We start from the raw sequence: 22,900 nt of genomic DNA on the forward strand, positions 1-22,900 counted from the left end.
AAATTTATGGAAAATCTAAATTTAATGAAAGTAGATAAAAGTATATTGGGGATAGACAAATATTTGGGGGAAGGTTAACAAGAAGGGGTGCGGAAAGGAGGATAAACCTTATAACATTACAATGGAATGGAAAACAGTATTCCAGAGACATTCCACTTATTAAACTAGGAATGAAGCGTAATGTCAGATGGGCTGGTCCAATACCGGGGGGCACAGCCTTCATATTACAGCCCAGTCCATTATATTCACTGCTAACTGTCAACAGCATGGCCAACACATCGTCATCACACGGGGTCAGGACAATACTCTGTTCCCTTTATTTTGTGAGATTTTCTTCCCAAGTTCTTCCCCATTTATTGCACTTATCCATGGCGGCAAAAAGTTCCTCTAGGCTGGATTTCCTCGATCATCCTGGAATCAACGTCAAACTCAAGTAAAACCAAGAAGGTCTCTAAGATTTTTGTTCTGCAAAAGGTAAAATAAAAAGGAGATTAAATATAAATCCTCCGGAGTTGCAGTTTTGTTAGAAAATGACTGTTCAAATCACGTGCAGGTGCTCAGTGCACTCTTGGCACTCAGTGATTTTTTGGTGCTTGGTAAACCCTGCGCTTAGTGCACTTGTGGCGCAATCTTTGCACTCAGTGCACTCGTGACGTTCAGTGATTTTCTTTGGTGCTGGGTGAACTCTTTGCTTTCAGTGCACTCGTGGCACACTGTGCTCAGTGCAATTGTGGCGCTCAGTACTTTTTTGATCCTCGGTGCACTCTTGGCACTCATGGCGCTTAATGAACTCATGGCACATTCTTGGCATTCAGTGCACTTGTGGCTCACCCTTTGTGCTCAGTACTTTTTTGGTGCTTGGTGAACTCTTTGCTTTCAGTGCACTCGTGGCACACTGTGCTCAGTGCAATTGTGGCGCTCAGTACTGTTTTGATGCTCAATGCACTCTTGGCGCTCAATGAACTCATGGCACATTCTTTGCGCTCAGTGAACTTGTGGCTCACCCGTTGCGCTCAATGCACTCTGCGCTCAGTACTTTTTTGGTGCTTGGTGAACTCTTTGCTTTCAGTGCAATCGTGGCACACTGTGCTCAGTGCAATTGTGGCGCTCAGTACTTTTTTGGTGCTCGGTGCACTCTTGACACTCAATGAACTCATGGCACATTCTTTGTGCTGAGTGCACTTGTGGCTCACCCATTGCGCACAGTGCACTCTGCGCTCAGTACTTTTTTGGTACTCGGTGAACTCTGCTTTCAGTGCACTCATGGCACACTCTTTGTGCACTTGTGACGCTCAGTACTTTTTTGGTGCTCGGTGCACTTTTGGCATTCAATGGCGCATACTTGGCGCTCAGTGCACTCATGGCGCACGCTTTGCTCTCAATGCACTTGTGGCTCACTCTTTGCGCTTAGTGCACTCGTGGCGCTCAGTACTTTTTTGGTGCCCAGTACACTCTTAGCACTCCGTTCACTGATGGCGCATACTTGGCGCTCAGTGCACTCATGGCACATGCTTTGCTCCCAGTGCACTCGTGGCACACTCTTTGCGCTTAGTGCACTCGTGGCGCTCAGTACTTTTTTGGTGCCCAGTGCACTCTTAGCACTCAGTTCACTCATGGCGCATACGTGGCGCTCAGTGCACTCATGGCACACTTTTGGCACTCCATGCACTCCTGTGATTCCTGTAAAGCCAGAGCTGTCAATCAAAGAAGAGGAGGGCAGAGATGGATGCAAAACAAGCGCACTGTACTGCTCGGCCACACCAAGGGTGCACATCATATGCGTTTGATTTGAACAGTCATTTTGTGCTTAAAGACTCGCTTTAATTTTTCCAACTAATAGATATACATTCTGGCTACTCTGGGATACCACCTTTCCGATAACCCATATTGTCTATTCTAGTGTTGTAGGGGTGGAATAGTCGTCATCAAATGAGACGTAAGCTGCATATGCACATTACATGACATTTGCCGAACTCTCTGATTTTGCCAGGATCATGTAACGTGTCGAGGAATGTCCTGAGTTGAGCACGCACGTATATGACTGATAGGGGAAGAATAGTTCTAAGCTTGTAAAGAAATATGGTTGCCAATATATATCTCCTGGTGGTAAAACATTTTCTTTCAGTAGTCATTCCAAAACCAGAAATAAGTCACGGATGGGGCATGTCAACGGGAGCTATCTTGGGGTTCCTGGCTCCGAATCCGACCAGCGAGGATTCCCACGAGTCCCTATAGAGGCCGGGATTGTTATACAGTCAAAGGTCTTGGGTTAAGAAAGATAATCTGCTTGTGTAAAAGGTTATCTGTCAATAATTCTATAAGAACTAGACCCTCGAGGCAAGTGATGGCTCCAAGGTCATCTCCAAATTACGTTGTCCTTGGCAGGACCTGTTGGATACGGTCACGTGTAACTCAACCGCCCCTCTTCTAACAGTTGTTTAACCACTTAAATGCCAGTGACCATCTCTGGTGCATTTCCGGAGGAGGTTCTAGAGGTCCATGGCTCCCCCGGTGACGTAGGTGCCGATAGGTCACCACTATATTGGTGCTCCTATGAAGCCTGGGCTTCATACGAGATCCGTATTTGTAGTCTATACCGTAATATTTATATAGTGTTGTAAATAATACAAGCTCAGGTTCAACGGTCCCTAAGAAAGGGGGGACAAAAAAGTCACAATGTAAGAAAAACATGTATATTACTTACCGGTAATTACTTACCGGTAAGGAAAAAGTTTTTTTGTTTTTTTTTAATAAAAAAATTTGAATCACACCCAAAAATGAGCTATAACTCGTCCCAACAAAAAAATAGAAAATATGGAAATATATATCAAAAAATAAGTTCTGGCTCTTGGACAAAGAGGAGGAAAAAAAAATGAAAGTTCAAAATAAATAAATAAAAATTGGATGTTTAATTAAAGAGGTTCCACTAACCTTCTCTAATAGTAGCATTCAAAATTGGAGCGGCACAGTACGATTCCAGTATAGCAAAATTACATCCGCAGAAGCAGCACTCCTCCACTATCCCGGGCCGGGATCTGCTGCGGACAGAACCAGGTTTACCTAAGAAAAGCAAGAAAATAAGAGTAGATATAAAATAGAGCAGAGACATTATCACCGCAGAGGCTAGATCATAGGCCTAAAGGACGCTGTATGGGAATACACTGGGTTCTTGGGGACCTACGGATCCTTTGCGTGTCAATCATGAAAATAAGCCTGATGTGTGACCAAACCCTTATGTGCATGGTCATCTATACACTTTCTGTAATTATAGCAGAAAAGCTTTGCACCATCTCACAACACATTATAGAGAAAAAAGTGTTATTTTCTGTTAAAACCTGCAGCTGCCACTAGAGGGCGCATATGAGCTTGTCATACAGGCTCCATACATACAATAAGCTCCTAAGCGCCCTCTAGTGTCAACAAAGCCAAAACTCACACTGCTATAAAGGTATTTTTAAAGGGATTGGGTCATCAGAAAATGACCTTTTTAAAGGTTTTTATTTTTAATTGGGCATTTAAAAAAATATATATATATTACAATCTTTAGAAAAAAAAATAATAGTAATTTTGTAATTTTTACACTGGGGCTTTTATAGACTTTCTGTTGTTGCAGAAAATAACACATGCACATTAGCTGCAATGAAAAGACATTGACCCAGTCCATATTGAAGCATTGTGAAGGTTAATTTACTAGGTTACAGCGGATTTGGTATCAACATAATATGATGGCTAAAGTCAAATCACCATAGGAAAATTAATCATTATTAATTATTGTCTAAATCAAATGTTCGCGCTACATGGACTTTGAAAAAAAATGTCAACATTATTTTTTTTTGTCTGATCGCAACCTTTATTAGAAAAAGAAAAAAAAGAAAATATATACTTTTTACTTTCGGATATACAGTGAGTACGGAAAGTATTCAGACCCCTTTACATTTTTCACTCTTTGTTTTATTGCAGCCATTTGGTAAATTCAAAAAAGTTCTTGTTTTTTTCTCATTAATGGACACTCTGCGCCCCATCTTGACTGAAAAAAATCAGAAATGTAGTAATTTTTGTAAATTTAATACTGAAATATCACATGGGTAATAAGTATTCAGACCCTATTCTCAGACAATCATATTTAAGTCACATGTTCTCCATTTCCCTGTGATCCTCCTTGAGATGGTTCTACTCTTTCAATGGAGTCCAGCTATGTTTAATTAAACTGATAGGACTTGATTTGGAGCGGCGCACACCTGTCTATATAAGACGTCACAGTGCATGTCAGACCAAATGAGAATCATGAGGCCAAAGGAACTGGCCAAGGAGCTCAGAGACAGAATTATGGCAAGGCACAGATCTGGCCATTGTTACTACAGGATTTCTGCAGTACTCAAGGTTCCTAAGGGCACAGTGGCCTCCATAATCCTTAAATGGAAGAAGTTTGGGACCACCAGAAGTCTTCCTAGACCTGGCCGTCCAGCCAAACTGCGCAATTGTGGGAGAAGAGCCTTGGTGAGAGAGGTAAAGAACAACCCCAAGATCATTGTGGCTGAGCTCCAGAGATGCAGTAGGCAGATGGGAGAAAGTTCCACAAAGTCAACTATCACTGCAGCCCTCCACCAGTCTGGCCTTTATGGCAGAATGGCCCTACGGAAGCCTCTCCTCAGTGCAAGACATATGAAAGCCTGCATAGAGTTTGCTAAAAAACACATGAAGGACTCCCAGACTATGAGAAATAAGATTCTCTGGTCTGATGAGATGAAGATAGACCTTTTTGGTGGTAATTCTAAGTGGTATGTGTGGAGGAAACCAGGCACTGCTCATCACCTGCCCAATACAATCCCAACAGTGAAGCATGGTGGTGGCAGCATCATTCTATGGGGGTGTTTTTCAGCTGCAGGGACAGGAGGACTGGTTGTCATTGATGGAAACATGAATGAGGCCAAGTACAGAGATATCCTGGATGAAAACCTCTTCCAGAGTGTTGTGGACCTCAGACTTGGCCGAAGGTTCACCTTCCAACAAGACAATGACCCTAAGCACACAGCTAATATAACAGTGGCTCCAGAACAAAACTGTGACCATTCTTGACCAGAGCCCTGACCTAAACCCAATTGAGCATCTCTGGAGAGACCTGAAAATGGCGTCCACCAACGTTCACCATCCAACCTGACGGAACTGGAGAGGATCTGCAAGGAAGAATGGCCGAGGATCCCCAAATCCAGGGGTGAAAAACTTGTTGCATCATTCCCAAGGAGACTCATGGCTGTACGAGCTCAAAAGGTGCTTCTACTCAATACTGAGCAAAGGGTCTGAAGACTTATGACCATGTGATATTTCAGTTTTTCTTTTTTAATAAATTTGGAAAAATTTCGACATTTCAGTTTTTCCCAGTCAAGATGGGGTGTAGAGTGTACATTAATGAGGAAAAAATGAACTGTTGTAAACAATGTGTGATCATCACGTAGAACATGCGGTAAGTAAATACTGGAATCTTTTACAAAGGGGTGAGAAATATGGAAGGTTCCGTGATGGAACTCTTCGGTGATCCAACTGATACGTGCGGATGAGGCTGAACCTAAGACATCGAAACAAGTGTTCTTATCCCTTCCCGAAAAGAAAGACATTCCAGTTGTCAGAACTTCCCGGCAATCATTACGGGCGACCACGTAACACATCCTTCACAAAGTACAAACCTTTCCACAAGACGATATTTCACTTACAACAGTAAAAATGTTGTATATATGTTGAAACGTCCTTGTGGGATGGTGTACGTGGGCCAGACATTGAGGGGTGTTATAGTGGGGTGTTTGTTTTTTCACCAATTGAAAGAACATTTCATGAAAGAAGTTGCATTTATCTATTATCCTGATACATACGTTGGTGTCATTTCAATTTGTTGAGCTGCATTGTTTCATTCTTTGAGTATTGGATCATTTTATTATTTGAGCACCATATGTTGGTATTGTGAGCACTGTATGTTTTTATTATTTGAGCATTGGATAGTTTTATTATTTTACTACTGCGCGTTGGTATTATTTGAGCACCGTATATTTTTTATCCCTTGAGCATTGGATAGGTTTAATATTTGAGCACCATATGGTTTTATTTTTTGAGCACTGTGTGTTGGTATTACTTGTTCAAAACATATTGGTTTTATTTGACCACTATAAGCGTTTATTATTTGGGCACCATATGGTGGAATTATTTGACAACTGTATAGTTTTATCATTTCAGCACTGGATTATTTTATTAATTGAACACCGTATGATATTATTTGAGCAGCACATGTTCGTATTATTTAAGTGCCGTACATTGCTATTACTGGAGTATTATATGTTGGTTTTACATGCGCATCGTATGGTTTTATTATTTGAGCACCATATGGTGGAATCAGTAGCATAGTTACCAGGGGGCAGAGGGTGTGTGCAACCTGGGCCCGGAGCTCAGAGGGGGCCCACCCGGAGCTACGCTACAGTAAATGTATCGGTGTGCGCAGCGCGCCGATACAGTTACATACTGCTGCAGAGCAGGGAGAATCAGTCTCACTGCTCTGCCGCCCGGCTGATATGGGGCCCCTGAGCAGGCGGGGGGCCCGTTGCCAGCAGTGGGTCCCCCGCCTGTCACCGCAAGGTCAGTTGTAACGGCATTTAGCCGATACAGCTGACCACATTGATGAGGGAAGAAGCGCGCTGTGCTCCTTCTCTCATCACCCCCCTGTCAGCGTCTAATGTCACCAACACCGACACTGACAGTGGGCGCGGTGACGTCACCACCTGGCGCCCGCTGTCAGAAGATGAGCGTGAGCTCGGAGCACCGCTGGAACAAGGAGGAAGAGAGGTGAGTATTTATTTTTTTATTTTTTTATGGGTGCTGCCTTATACTACAGGGGCTGTCTATGGGGTGCTGCCTTATACTACGGGGTCTGCCTATGGGGTGCTGCCTTGTACTAGGGGATCTGCCTATGGGGTGCTGCTTTATACTACAGGGTCTGCCTATGGGGTGCTGCCTTATAATACAGGGTCTGCCTATGGAGTGCTGTCTTATACTACAGGGTCTGCCTATGGGGTGCTGCTTTATACTACAGGGTCTGCCTATGGGGTGCTACCTTATACTACAGGGTCTGCCTATGGGGTGCTGTCTTATACTACGGGGTCTGCCTATGGGGTGCTGCCTTATACTATGGGGTCTGCTTATGGAGTGCTGCCTTATACTACAGGGTCTGCCTATGGGGTGCTGCCTTATACTACAGGGTCTGCCTATGGGGTGATGCCTTATAATACAGGATCTGCCTATGGGGGTCTGCCTTATACTACAGGGTCTGCCTATGGGGTGCTGCCTTATACTACAGGGTCTGCCTATGGGGTGCTGCCTTATACTATGGGGTCTGCCTATGGGGTGATGCCTTATAATACAGGGTCTGCCTATGGGGTGCTGCCTTATACTACAGGGTCTGCCTATAGGGTGCTGTCTGATACTACAGGGTCTGCCTATGGGGATGCTGTCTTGTGCTATAGAGTCTGCCTATGGGGTGTGCATTATACTATATTGAGGACTATCTGGTGCATTATACAATATGGAGGCCATCTAGTGGGCCATCGTACAGTGTAGAGATTACAGTGAAGGGGCCATCACACAGTGCTGGAACCATCAAACAGTTTGGAGGCTAATAAGGGGCCAGTATACTGTGTTGGTGGTACTATACAGTGAGGAGGCATCATACTGTGTATAAGAGAGTATCATACTGTGTATAGGGGAGCTGTTGGGGAGGAGACTCGGGACATTAGTAAATGTGAAGTGGACACTTATTGTTCTAGGGGAACTCAGATTACTGTGACTATTAAAGGGGCACACAGGGCAATATTACTTTCTAGGGGGAAAAATGTGGGCTCTGTTTTCTAGGGCACTTGCACCCGGAATTACTATATTATAGAGGGGTGCCTTAGAATTTAGAGGGTACAGAGATCCACAGAGTAGGTGCAGTAATATGGACACATACGGCAGCATCAGCTCAGTATTGGGGTATCAGGGGCAGTAATAGGGACACATACGGCAGCAGCGGCTCAGTATTGGGGTATCAGGTGCAGTAATAGGGACACATACGGCAGCAGAGGCTCAGTATTGGGGTATCAGGTGCAGTAATAGGGACACATACGGCAGCAGCGGCTCAGTATTGGGGTATCAGGGGCAGTAATAGGGACACATACGGCAGCAGCGGCTCAGTAATGGGGTATCAGGTGCAGTAATAGGGACACATACGGCAGCAGCGGCTCAGTATTGGGGTATCAGGTGCAGTAATAGGGACACATACGGCAGCAGCGGCTCAGTATTGGGGTATCAGGTGCAGTAATAGGGACACATGCAGCAGCAGAGGCTCAGTATTGGGGTATCAGGGGCAGTAATAGGGACACATACGGCAGCAGCGGCTCAGTATTGGGGTATCAGGTGCAGTAATAGGGACACATGCGGCAGCAGAGGCTCAGTATTGGGGTATCAGGTGCAGTAATAGGGACACATACGGCAGCAGTGGCTCAGTATTGGGGTATCAGGGGCAGTAATAGGGACACATACGGCAGCAGCGGCTCAGTACTGGGGTATCAGGGGCAGTAATAGGGACACATACGGCAGCAGTGGCTCAGTATTGGGGTATCAGGTGCAGTAATAGGGACACATACGGCAGCAGTGGCTCAGTATTGGGGTATCAGGTGCAGTAATAGGGACACATACGGCAGCAGTGGCTCAGTATTGGGGTATCAGGGGCAGTAATAGGGACACATACGGCAGCAGCTGCTTAGTATTGGGGTATCAGGGGCAGTAACAGGGGCACATACGGCAGCAGTGGCTCAGTATTGGGGTATCAAGTGCAGTAATAGGGACACATACCGCAGCAGCGGCTCAGTATTGGGGTATCAGGGGCAGTAATAGAGACACATACGGCAGCAGCAGCTCAGTATTGGGGTATCAGGTGCAGTAATAGGGACACATACGGCAGCAGCGGCTCAGTATTGTGGTATCAGGTGTAGTAATAGGGACACATACGGCAGCAGTGGCTCAGTATTGGGGTATCAGGGGCAGTAATAGGGACACATACGGCAGCAGCTGCTTAGTATTGGGGTATCAGGGGCAGTAATAGGGGCACATACGGCAGCAGTGGCTCAGTATTGGGGTATCAAGTGCAGTAATAGGGACACATACCGCAGCAGTGGCTCAGTATTGGGGTATCAGGTGTAGTAATAGGGACACATACGGCAGCAGTGGCTCAGTATTGGGGTATCAGGAGCAGTAATAGGGACACATACGGCTGCAGCGGCTCAGTATTGCGGTATCAGGTGCAGTAATAGGGACACATACGGCAGCAGCTCAGTATTGGGGTATCAGGTGTAGTAATAGGGACACATACGGCAGCAGTGGCTCAGTATTGGGGTATCAGGTGCAGTAATAGGGACACATACGGCAGCAGCGGCTCAGTATTGGGGTATCAGGTGCAGTAGTAGGGGCACATACGGCAGCAGCTCAGTATTGGGGTATCAGGGGCAGTAATAGGGACACATACGGCAGCAGCGGCTCAGTATTGGGGTATAAGGTGCAGTAGTAGGGGCACATACGGCAGCAGCTCAGTATTGGGGTATCAGGGGCAGTAATAGGGACACATACGGCAGCAGCGGCTCAGTATTGGGGTATCAGGGGCAGTAATAGGGACACATACGGCAGCAGCGGCTCAGTATTGGGGTATCAGATGCAGTAATGGGGTCACATACGGCAGCAGAGGCTCAGTATTGGGGTATCAGGTGCAGTAATAGGGACACATATGGCAGCAGCGGCTCAGTATTGGGGTATCAGGTGCAGTAATAGGGACACATACGGCAGCAGTGGCTCAGTATTGGGGTATCAGGTGCAGTAATAGGGACACATACAGCAGCAACGGCTCAGTATTGGGGTATCAGGTGCAGTAATAGGGACACATACGGCAGCAGCGGCTCAGTATTGGGGTATCAGGTGCAGTAATAGGGACACATACGGCAGCAGAGGCTCAGTATTGGGGTATCAGGTGCAGTAATAGGGACACATATGGCAGCAGCGGCTCAGTATTGGGGTATCAGGTGCAGTAATAGGGACACATACGGCAGCAGTGGCTCAGTATTGGGGTATCAGGTGCAGTAATAGGGACACATACGGCAGCAGCAGCTCAGTATTGGGGTATCAGGTGCAGTAATAGGGACACATACGGCAGCAGCGGCTCAGTATTGGAGTATCAGGTGCAGTAATAGGGACACATACGGCAGCAGCGGCTCAGTATTGGGGTATCAGGGGCAGTAATAGGGACATATACGGCAGCAGCGGCTCAGTATTGGGGTATCAGGGGCAGTAATAGGGACACATACGGCAGCAGTGGCTCAGTATTGGGGTATCATGTGCAGTAAAAGGGACACATACGGCAGCAGAGGTTCAGTATCGGGGTATCAGGGGCAGTAATAGGGACATACGGCAGCAGGGGCTCAGTATTGGGGTATCAGGTGCAGTAATAGGGACACATACGGCAGCAGCGGCTCAGTATTGGGGTACCAGGTGCAGTAATAGGGACACATACGGCAGCAGTGGCTCAGTATTGGGGTATCAGGGGCAGTAATAGGGACACATACAGCAGCAGCAGCGGCTCAGTATTGGGGTATCAGGGGCAGTAATAGGGACACATAGGGCAGCAGCGGCTCAGTATTGGGGTATCAGGTGCAGTAATAGGGACACATATGGCAGCAGCGGCTCAGTATTGGGGTATCAGCAGGATGAGGGGTTTGTGCAGGTTGGGAATAGATGGTGATGGCTGGAATGTGAGAAGTGAAATGTGTCTTTGTTGTTTTCTCTGCAGGTGAGTTGTAGCTGGAAGAAGTTGTCATGTCGGTCTGGGCCAGATGGAAAAGACGGGAAAAGTGACGATTCCATCATAAAGAACGTCAATGGGCCCGAGGCCAATCATCTGTGCCTTTATAGCATTTTTACTAGGCACTGCTCCTAATAGCCAGATTCCTACTCCACACTGATGAGGGGCAAAAACCCCGAAACAGCTGTCTGTGGATGGATACCATGCTTGGCATAGGTGGCTTTCCTTCATAGGATGCTGCCCTTCCCGTGGTTGTTCCTTCCCGGGGAAAGGCCTGGCTATTCACTGCTTGCGTCGAGAAACACGTGATGGTGTCTCCGCAGCTTCTTTACATGCATCTGCATATTTCCCATAAGGGATGGGGGCAGTGTTCTGGAATCACTGCGTTGAGAAACACGTGATGGTGTCTCCGCGGTGTTGGATGTTTTGGTCTCCCCGAGGCCAATCATCTGTGCCTGTATGAACGTCAATGGTAAGTCATATTATTATTGTAACTGTACTGTGATCTCTTATATGCTCTGTAGGGCTGGTATCTACCACTGACCATATGGCGGTAATATCCATGTTGGTCTTTATATAGTAGATTATCTTCAGTAACAGCGCGGTCATCTGCTGAGGTTCTCCTCCACTATTAGGGGGCGTCACCCAGCTGTAATCAAGGTTACCTGGTTAGGGTATTATTCGATCACTGTATGTTGGTTTTAATATTAGAGCACTGTATGTTGGTTTTATTATTTGAGTACTGTATGTTGGTTTTATTATTAGAGCACTGTATATTGGTTTTTTATTATTTGAGTACTGTATGTTGGTTTTATTATTCGAGCACTGTATGTTGGTTTTATTATTTGAGCACTGTATGTTGGTTTTATTATTTGAGTACTGTTTGTTGGTTTTATTATTCAAGCACTGTATGTTGGTTTTATTATTCGAGCACTGTATGTTGGTTTTATTATTCGAGCACTGTATGTTGGTTTTATTATTTGAGTACTGTGTGTTGGTTTTATTATTCGAGCACTGTATGTTGGTTTTATTATTTGAGCACTGTATGTTGGTTTTATTATTTGAGTACTGTATGTTGGTTTTATTATTCGAGCACTGTATGTTGGTTTTATTATTTGAGTACTGTATGTTGGTTTTATTATTCGAGCACTGTATGTTGGTTTTATTATTCGAGCACTGTATGTTGGTTTTATTATTTGAGCACGGTATGTTGGTTTTATTATTTGAGTACTGTATGTTGGTTTTATTATTTGAGCACCGTGTGTTGGTATTATTATTCGAGCACTGCATGTTGGTTTTATTATTTGAGCACCATGTGTTGTTATTATTATTCGAGCACTGTATGTTGCTTTTATTATTTGAGCACCGTGTGTTGTTATTATTATTCGAGCACTGTATGTTGGTTTTATTATTTGAGCATTGTATGTTGGCATTTTCTTTAGTATTGTGAGGCACTGTTTGGCATATTATTTTTTCAGTGTGTGATGGTGGTGGCACTGTATATTACCGCTATTTGTATAGCGTATGATAGCACACCATGGAGTTTGTAATCCAACATGCAAAGTCTATCTCTACCATGACAAAATATCTAACATATATGGAGAGAGGTCTATTGTTACAGCTCTACAACATCCACGTCACACGACTCAGTATCCTTCCAGCTGTCACAGAGGAACTTAAGGTTCCAGATTGGAGAATAAAATAAATGTAGATCATATTAAAAGAAATACATACTGACATGGAAGCCTCGGTTACCGCATATGAATTGCAGCATGTCCACCAATTCCGAGCCACAGAGCATCTCCCGGGAGCGAGTCCTCGAGCAACGAGCAATGGCGACTCCCGCGTAGAGCGTAAACACCAGAGACAGACAAAGTATCACCTGACTGATAGTGAGCAGTGCGGCCGTCTAGGAAAGGTGAAAAGTGTCAACGTTATAGGTAAACATATCGAGGCAAAGGTTAGCCAATTAATACTCCGATTGTGTTACTTTTCATCATCATGTATTGGGCACATCCATCACGTTGACTCCTCTCTTTAGAATTGGTACCAATGGTAATGGGAATGTCGCTCCAATCATGTGCACTCACTGTCGCCCCCCATCTTATTTAACATGGGGAACAGAGGTGCAAACTGCTCTGGATTTCTGGCTCCTTTAAACCAAGATTATATTTCGGTCCAAAAACTTTGTAAAATGTTTAGTAAAAATAGGACACGTGGAGCACCAGTGTTCACCCATACTATCCATTTCAAAAATAGGGTTATGTTCTATAACACTGCCACCTAGCGTGAAAAAAGCATAACTAAATACGGTGAAAAATATCTGGATTTGACTTGATAGTCTTGGCCATAAGCATGAATCTTCTAGGAATTGAAGGCTATTGTTTCTATGTTACAAACAGTCATCATGGTATAAATAGCATATGTGGGTCCCACCTTTGGGATCAGCACCCATCTACAGTATTCGGGTTTGATAAGAGGTAATTTTTTTTTACCTGGTGTAAATGCCACCGTTCTCCTGAATACGGCGCTGTTTTTCTTTTCTTCCTGCGCCTTTCCGTTCCGGAGATATGACCCCTTCTTCCTTGCACAGAAATCCAGTCTTGTTAGCCAAATGGACATGGTTCGTGACTCTTCTCTGTATTCGTGAAGGACACGCCCATTTTGTTAAAATATTAGATTTACATATTGAAAACAGGTGGCCATATCTCAGGAACGGAGAGGCGCAGGAAGAAAAGAAAAACATCACCAGATTCAGGACAAAAGCGGCATTCACACCAGGTTAAAACATTACATATTTATGGAAAGTGAAACGTTTACTTTAAAAAGAGGTTGTCCATATTTGGGTTCAAATTTTTGCAGTTGAGCTTCATTAAAAGAAAAGGTACGCGGTTTTGCTTTGGCAGAGTCTTTGATTCCCTGTCCGTCCTCATAAAACAGCTAAAAAAAACCCCATGAGTTCCAAAAACCAATTCAGAAAGAGCTCACTGACAAATTCTCAGTTAACTCAGTATGCAGCCAGCAATAGTGCAACAAAGAGACTATAGGAGGCAAATGGTGAAAATGTTTTTAAAAAATTCTATTGCAAAAAATTTAGAAAGAAAACTGTCGCCAAAAGCAGGAAACCCTTTTAAGTATTAACTTATGGAAAATAGTTGATTTGCTCTTGACCAATACCGTAACAACTTTTTCCTGATTTTTTTTAAATGCAGTTTTACCCAAAGTCGCAGAAACCAAAATAATATGATTGTGGGTTTTGACTAAACTATTGAAATAAATGGGGAAAATTTGCAAAAATAGTCAATATTACAAATAAATATTTAAAAAAAAATTCAAGTAAAATCGCCAGCATTTCCAATATGTGTGCATATCCTCTTAGAACCCCATAGTATTTTATATATCGGGTTTATAGGATGGTTGATTTTCAGAAACATACCAGGAATATAAATCATCCCTTATCTCTATGGATCATACATGTTGCCTTGCATCTGGTCAATCCCTCACTGAAAAAAAAAAAAAGTTCTAGAAAAATATACCATTGTTGCCAGCGATCGCAATGCACATGTGATATCCACGACCAATCGACAACCTGCATTTCTCAGTCTCTAGACAAATATTGAAATGTTTGTTTGGCTGTGTGAGGAGTGGGGGGTTAAGGCTGCACAGCTGTCCATAGGTAGAGGAGGCAAGATAATGGATCCTCAACCTTCATCAGACAACACAAACATTGGCGTATCCATTACTTTTCTGGGGGAAAAAAAAAGGCGAAGACAGTAACTCTGCGGTAAACAAGACATTCCTGAACGGATCGAGCACTTCGGTTGCAAAAAAAAAGCTCACGACTTCAATGATGCGTTCAATGACCGTGCAAAATAAATATTGGTTTTTATTGCAGTTAAGAAACATGGAGGCATACAGTACAGACCAAAAGTTTGGACACACCTCATTTAAAGATTTTTCTGTATTTTCATGACTCTGAAAATTGTACATTCACGCTGAAGGCATCAAAACTATGAATTAACACATGTGGAATTATATACTTAACAGAAAAAGTGTGAAACAACTGAAATTATGTCTTATATTCTAGGTTCTTCAAAGTAGCCACCTTTTGCTTTGATGACTGCTTTGCACACTCTTGGCATTCTCTTGATGAGCTTCATTCACATATTGTTACATAGTTGTAAGAGTTAACTCCTTTCCCCCTAGACCATCAGGAACACTAAGTATTAACCAGTAATGTTGGTCATGCGCATTCGATAACTATTAGCGGAACCCTACTATACACATGCATGCTCAGGAAAATGGGGATAAAAAGCCGCCACTAGACCCCTTCACATATCTCCCATGGGAGAAGAGAGGATCGGACATGTTGAAATCCAACTGCCCAATCCTTCTTTCCCCAACATCTATTGATTAACCAATTAATCTGATGTGTACGGCTATGTTAACCCTCGGGGAAATAAGCAGGACCATGATTAACCCAACAGCCTCCAAGATGTGCAAAAAGTTGTGAAGTGAGAACGTTTACCGTGTCCATCCTCCTTTAAAAATCTATAGGCTATATATATTAAAGTAATGTAAGAGAATATATAAAATGATGGCATGCAGAAGCATCAGAAGCTTTATTGCAGGGGGTAAGAGCTCAGAAGCTCTGTGAAAATCACCAAACTCTTTGGAATGTTGGGCTTCAGTCATTGGAATGTTGTGTTCTAAAGGTATGATATCACCAAAAAGGTATTCCGGTCATTTTATTGTTTGGTGATGCCAGAAATAACGAAAATAACGAGGGGGGTGGGGAGGGACATGTCAACTTTTTAACATTTTGGGGTTGAAAGAAGTGTTTGTCCCTTTAAAACAATACTATAAAGAAACAAAAAAGACGCAGCCCTTTAAATATGCCCAAGAATTCTATAATTTTTAAAAAGTCACTCTCTAAATTAATTGGTGCAATTACAGGTAATTCCGAGCAGAACATATATACCATTAAAACTTGTTTTTTTACAGAACGAGTTGTACTTTTGAACGACACCATCCGTTTTATCATGTCATACACTGGAAAGCGCGAAATAAAAAAATTCCACGCAAAATAAAGCACAATTCCGCAATTGTCATTTTTTGGATTCTTTACTTACAGCGTTCATTTTAGGGTAAAAATGACTTGGCAATATGATTCTCCGGGTCAGTAGGAGTACGATACCAAACGTATAGTTTTTCATTTATTTAAAAGGGGTGAAAAATAATATAGAAATTTGTAAAAAAAAAACTAAAAATTACTGGCCATTTTTGGGTTATGGGACTGTGTTAGGGCTTGGTTTTTTGCAGCTCATGCCAATGTTTTTATTGAAAATTACAATGGAACAATGTTTTGATCACCTTGTATTACATTTGTTTATGTTCTTCCAGCTGCCGAAAAGTTACAATTCTGGCATTTTACTTTTCTTTTTCACCACACAGTTGGATTAATTTATTTTATATTTTGACAGATCGGACATTTATGAACAAAGCAATACCAAATATTGATTTCCCCTGAGAATATCCACCTTATGTATACAGTGCTGGTGGTCGCACATGCTCAGTAACTTGGTTCCTCCTTAGATATCCAGTGCTGGTGGTCACACATGCTCAGTAGCTTGGTTCCTCCTTATATATCCAGTGCTGGTGGTCGCACATGCTCAGTAGCTTGGTTCCTCCTTATATATCCAGTGCTGGTGGTCGCACATGCTCAGTAGCTTGGTTCCTCCTTATATATCCAGTGCTGGTGGTCGCACATGCTCAGTTGCTTGGTTCCTCCTTATATGTCCAGTGCTGGTGGTTACACATGCTCAGTAGCTTGGTTCCTCCTTATATATCCAGTGCTGGTGGTCACGCATGCTTAGTAGTTTGGTTTCTCCTTATATGTCCAGTGCTGGTGGTCACACATGCTCAGTAGCTTGGTTCCTCCTTATGTATCCAGCGCTGGTGGTCACACATGCTCAGTAGCTTGGTTCCTCCTTATATATCCAGTGCTGGTGGTCACACATGCTCATTAGCTTGGTTCCTCCTTATATATCCAGTGCTGGTGGTCACACATGCTCAGTAGCTTGGTTCCTTCTTATGTATCCAGTGCTGGTGGTCGCACATGCTCAGTAGCTTGGTTCCTCCCTATATATCCAGTGCTGGTGGTCGCACATGCTCAGTAGCTTGGTTCCTCCTTATATGTCCAGTGCTGGTGGTCACACATGCTCATTAGCTTGGTTCCTCCTTATATATCCAGTGCTGGTGGTCACACATGCTCAGTAGCTTGGTTCCTCCTTATATGTCTAGTGCTGGTGGTCACACATGCTCAGTAGCTTGGTTCCTCCTTATATATACAGTGCTGGTGGTCACACATGCTCAGTAGCTTGGTTCCTCCTTATATATCCAGTGCTGGTGGTCACACATGCTCAGTAGCTTGGTTCCTCCTTATATGTCTAGTGCTGGTGGTCACACATGCTCAGTAGCTTGGTTCCTCCTTATATACACAGTGCTGGTGGTCACACATGCTCAGTAGCTTGGTTTCTCCTTATATATCCAGTGCTGGTGGTTACACATGCTCAGTAGCTTGGTTCCTCCTTATATGTCTAGTGCTGGTGGTCACACATGCTCAGTAGCTTTGCTCCTCCTTATATATACAGTGCTGGTGGTCACTGTTGTGAATTCTGCTCTTGGGTTCCCTCCAGTGGTTGTAGGTGGGAATGCAGTTGTCTCTGAGTCACAGTCCTGGCCAGGTGTATCTGCTAATTGCTGTTCTGACTGGGATATTTAAGTGTGCAGGAATCATTAGCCCTTGCCAGTTGTCAATGTTCCTTCTGAAGTGTTGGATCACTTTCTGGCTTCTCCTGCTAGCTGCCAAATTCAGCAAAGATAAGTGTTTGGTTTTTTGTGTCTGTGGCACACTGCTGTGTGCTTGTTTTTGTTTGTATTCCTGCTCTGATTGTAGGATTCGCTGGAGTTGCAGATATACGCTCCTACATCTGTAGTTAGATGTAGGAAGTTTTTGTATATTCTGCTGTGGATATTTTTGAAGGGTTTTAATACGGACCGCACAGAACTCTGTCCTATCCTGTCCTATTTAGCTAGAGTGGCCTCCTGTGCTAAATCCTGTTTTTCTGCCTGTGTATGTTTTTTCCTCTCCGACTCACCGCCAATATTTGTGGGGGGCTGTCTATCCTTTGGGGTTCTGCTCTGAGGCAAGATAGTATTCCTATTTCCATCTTTAGGGGTATTTAGTCCTCCGGCTGTGACGAGGTGTCTAGGATTGTTAGGTACACTCCACAGCTACTTCTAGTTGCGGTGTTAAGTTCAGGATTGCGGTCAGTATAGTGACCACCTTCTCCAGTGAAAGTTCTCATGCTGCTCCAAGGTCACCGGATCATAACAAGTCACACATGCTCAGTAGTTTGGTTCTACCTTATATATCCAGTGCTGGTGGTCACACATGCTCAGTAGTTTGGTTCCTCCTTATATGTCCAGTGCTGGTGGTCACACATGCTTAGTAGTTTGGTTCCTCCTTATGTATCCAATGCTGGTGGACACACATGCTCAGTAGCTTGGTTCCTCCTTATATATCAAGTGCTGGTGGTTACACATGCTCAGTAGCTTGGTTACTCCTTATATATCCAGTGCTGGTGGTCACACATGCTCAGTAGTTTGGTTCCTCCTTATATGTCCAGTGCTGGGGGTCACACATGCTCAGTAGCTTGGTTCCTCCTGATATATCCTGTGCTGGTGGTCACACATGCTCAGTAGCTTGGTTCCTCCTTATATATCCAGTGCTGGTGGTCACACATGCTCAGTAGTTTGGTTCCTCCTTATATATCCAGTGCTGGTGGTCACACATGCTCAGTAGTTTGGTTCCTCCTTACATGTCCAGTGCTGGTGGTCACACATGCTCAGTAGCTTGGTTCCTCCTGATATATCCTGTGCTGGTGGTCACACATGCTTAGTAGCTTGGTTCCTTCTTATATATCCAGTGCTGGTGGTCACACATGCTCAGTAGCTTGGTTCCTCCTTATATATCCAGTGCTGGTGGTCACACATGCCCAGTAGCTTGGTTCCTCCTTATATATCCAGTGCTGGTGGTCACACATGCTTAGTAGTTTGGTTCATCCTTATGTATCCAATGCTGGTGGACACACATGCTCAGTAGCTTGGTTCCTCCTTATATATCCAGTGCTGGCAAATAAGCAAAATTGTCCCTTCTGAGAGGAGGAGGAGTAGAACTCTAGTGCCACCTATAAGAAGTAGGGATCTTAACAGTCAACATCAACTCTCTAACGAGCCTTGTTACTCCTTGGATCCCGGTCAGACTCCTCTCATCCAGCCAAACCAGATCTCACACTTTGCACTGATGAGGGGCAGTACCCCGGAAACACAGTGTCTGCAAATTAAGATTTTGGTTTTGGTGTTTATCCTAAGTCATGTGACAAGATTGATATTGACTTTTAGGATGGCTACTTCCTATAGATGGCGCTAGAGTTCTAGTCCTTGCCTTCTCTGAAGAGACAATAACTGTAAAATTTACACACAAGCTTTGTTTTCTTTTTACTTATCAAGCCTTTTGCACTCGTTTTCGTCCCGTCAATATGTCACACCTCTTTTGCTTATCATTTTTGCTCAGAGATGTGCAACATTTTCTCAATTTTACACTCCTCTTCCAACTTTTAAAAAGCTGGTGATATGGGAATGTTAGCTAGGCATATCAAGTCTAAAGAAGACTTGCTTTAAATATGTATTTTCTTACGGGATGCAAATGCCGCTGTTCTCCTGAATCCGGCGATGTTTTTCTTTTCTTCCTGAGCCTCTTCGTTCCTGAGATATGGCCTCCTCTTTCCCAGTGTGTCTTTTTAGCCAAGCGGGTGAGGTCCTGTAGGAAACGCCCACAAATATTTGAGGGTCCTGCCCACTTGTATAAAAGACTAGATTTATATACCTGGGAACAGGAGGCCATATCTCAGGAACGGAGAGGCGTAGGAGACAAAGAAAAACATCGCCGGATTCAGGAGGACAGCGGCGTTTACACCATGTAAAAATATATATATATTTATGATAAGTGACAGATTTATTTTAAACCAGATTTATGAATTATGACTAAGTTGCATGTATCACTTTAGTATGGGAACAGTGCAAAAATTGCTCGACAGAAATGTCTGCTCATCCGCTTCCCCTACTTTAATCCATCATGTATATCAACAACGGAATGCTATTTTAATTCTAGATCACTATATTCCATCCCATTGCTTCTGTGGTATTTACTGCTTTACTGGGCGGCTTGTGCAGCTTACACATTACCCTGGCTTTCACATAAAATATGTGAATATGAGCACTTCTCTGTGCTCTGCCTTTAACTGATGCGATTTAGAAAATTGCTCGTTGCACTGTTTGCACACTGATACAAGACAATTGGTAAATATTAACTTCACGTTATAGTTGATTCTTGGCCTTCCATGATATTTATTTCAGTAAAGCGATCTGTAGCCTTTGTGAAGGCGTCCAGTGTGGTCAATTAATAAATGCATTAATTCACAAAATGTAAATCGCGGCTTTGGGAGCTGCAACGTTTCGATGGTGCATGTGTCACGGTTTTGGTATATTTTGGCTTGAAAAATAAATGTGTTTATCCCTATTAATAAAAAGTTGAAAAACTCTTTTGCACTGGTTAAATCACTTTTGTTATAAAAATATATATATATTTTAAAAAATGTGTGTAAATATATATATATAAATGATATAGTAAAATATATATATTTCTTTAGTTTATAATATATATATATTTTACTTTATAATATATATACTTTTTATTTTACAAAATATATATATATATATATATAATAAAAAAAATATATATATTATAAAGTAAAATATATATATATATACAAAGTAAAAATATATATATATATTTTACTTTATATTTTATATATATATTTTTTTTTTACTTTATAATATACATATATTTTTTACTTTATAATATATACTTTTTATTTTATAAAATATATATTTTTATATTTTTAATTTTTTTTATAATATATATAATAAAAAAATATATATATATTATAAAGTAAAATATATATATATATATACAAAGTAAAAATATATATATATATATATTTAACTTTATATTATATATATATATTTTATTTTTTTTTTACTTTATAATATATATATATATATATATATATATATATATATACACACACACACACACACACATTTTTTATTTTATAATATATATATATATATATTTTTATTTTTTTTTTCTTCCTCAGTCACGGCTTGGGATGAGGGAACTCGGGGATGCTCGGGTTCATCCAAACTTTAGTCCAAAGTTCGGTTCGGGTACCAGACAGAACTTTAACCAGAATGGGGACCCGAATTGTGGTGATCTCTTTCCGGAAATCCGATGGTCTTCCCGGAGAAGTTCGTGTTCGGAGTTCAGCACCGTCCAGTAGGAAACGCAAACTTTACAGTTCGGGTTCGCTCAGCTTTAGTCACGGCTCAACACCATAAACTACGCCAGAAAGGGAGCTTAAATTATTGCAGAATTCTAGGCCAGCTCGAAAAAAAAGTTTTTGCAACATTTTTTTCTGGCTGCTAAAGAAAATGACAAAAAATTTTAAACAAGTGTTTTGTGTAAGTTTTTGGTCACATTACCCCTGAAAAAAAAAATCGACACAACACATGCATAATATTTGGGCAATTTTCATGACGCGTTTTAGGGTTTTTGTGCAGACATTTAAGCACATAGATATTTTATCCTTTATGGGTTAGCGCTTGGGATAATTTTTTTTCTTAATATTTTGAAATTTTATTTTATTATTGGGAAGAGGTGGGATTTTACAAAAAAAACTAAAAACCATTTTATGTCGTTTTATATAGAAACAGTAGTAGTAAAAAAAATGTTTCTGATTTAACACCGGGTTCATAGATATAGCCGCGGGGACCGGAACACATTTTTCAAGCACGTGAAAGTCCCTCGGTTCGCACACGAGCATGCTCGGATAACACCTTATCCCATCACGTTCGCTCATCAGTAACATCTACCTTTGAGCACCAATTTATAGAACAAATATATCTTAGCATCTTGTACTGACTGTGTGCCTGTTCCACGTACTGTAGCTTCAGGCATGGTTGTCGACAGAAACCGCTTTATAATTTCTGCATCAATTTATTGTACAATGTAACAGGTGACAGTCAGGAAAGAAAGATCTGTTCAGAGGTTCAATAAGCGACGATTTCAGCTCTGAAGTCTGCAGAATTGTAAATGCAGCTCTGGAGTATAACACACACTGTAAGTCAGGGTCAGCGCAGGATAACTAATGCAATTTCAAAGTAACACGACTTTTAGGAAGTTTAGTTAATTCTAGAAAAGTGGATGATGATGACTATACAAAAATATTAATTGTCACCAACAGCTACCAAAAATTGTTCTGCAGCAAATATAAATATATATATATATATATATATATATATTATCTTGTAAATTTCCTAGGTCTGTAAAATTCTATAGGAGTAAATCAAAGTTTTAACTTTTTGCAAATTAATTTAAAAAAAAAACAACAGAAATATAAAATAATACTGCCTACAAAACTCCACGAATCAAGGAATTTGCGCGCAAAAAAAAAAAATTTGCTGTGTAGCATGCAACTAGGAATGCGGGTACAAAGGTTTGCATGACCTCCCCCCCAAAAAAAAGTGATTAACCCTATATAAATATGTAGAGACGCTGAGATCTCTTCTGCAGCAAGCAGAATCCAAGGAATGGCTTCAGCAAGCAAACAGGGTTAAAGGTCAGCAAAGAGCAGGGCTAAAGAAATGGGAAGCAAAATGAAGTTACCTTTCTCCTCAGCGCTGGTCTTTTTATTTTTTTGCGGTCTTGGAGATACATGACTGTCAGTGGCTGATATTATCGACTGTATGAAGGCATGCGACTGTTCTAACAGCTCCCAGGGCTGCGGACAGGACTTTGCACTGTGGGATCTCTCAGGCCATGTAACAGCCAGTTCTGATGTCCAGGGGCTGTTT

General features: G+C 42.3%; 1 protein-coding gene across 1 annotated transcript; it reads right to left on the reverse strand.

Annotated features, from left to right (window-relative positions):
* Positions 1-22,900, reverse strand: LOC138651113 (insulin-like growth factor III). Its single transcript, XM_069741110.1, has 4 exons — positions 22,713-22,900; positions 12,596-12,770; positions 2,932-3,060; positions 1-465 (listed from the first exon to the last, which is right to left on the reverse strand). Exons 1-4 carry the CDS (start codon positions 22,761-22,763, stop codon positions 452-454), a joined length of 369 nt encoding a protein of 122 aa, XP_069597211.1. The 5' UTR covers positions 22,764-22,900; the 3' UTR covers positions 1-451.

The sequence above is a fragment of the Ranitomeya imitator genome, chromosome 10 (assembly GCF_032444005.1).
Source record: "Ranitomeya imitator isolate aRanImi1 chromosome 10, aRanImi1.pri, whole genome shotgun sequence".
Taxonomy (NCBI): Eukaryota; Metazoa; Chordata; class Amphibia; order Anura; family Dendrobatidae; genus Ranitomeya; species Ranitomeya imitator.

Coding starts and splice junctions, on each gene's coding strand:
- LOC138651113 (XM_069741110.1), bottom strand. CDS start 22,763: ATGTATCTCCAAGACCGCAAAAAAATAAAAAGACCAGCGCTGAGGAGA. Junction 12,771..22,712: donor GACCAGCGCTGAGGAGAAAG/GTAACTTCATTT, acceptor CACCTTTCCTAG/ACGGCCGCACTGCTCACTAT. Junction 3,061..12,595: donor TAACCGAGGCTTCCATGTCA/GTATGTATTTCT, acceptor TGCTTTTCTTAG/GTAAACCTGGTTCTGTCCGC.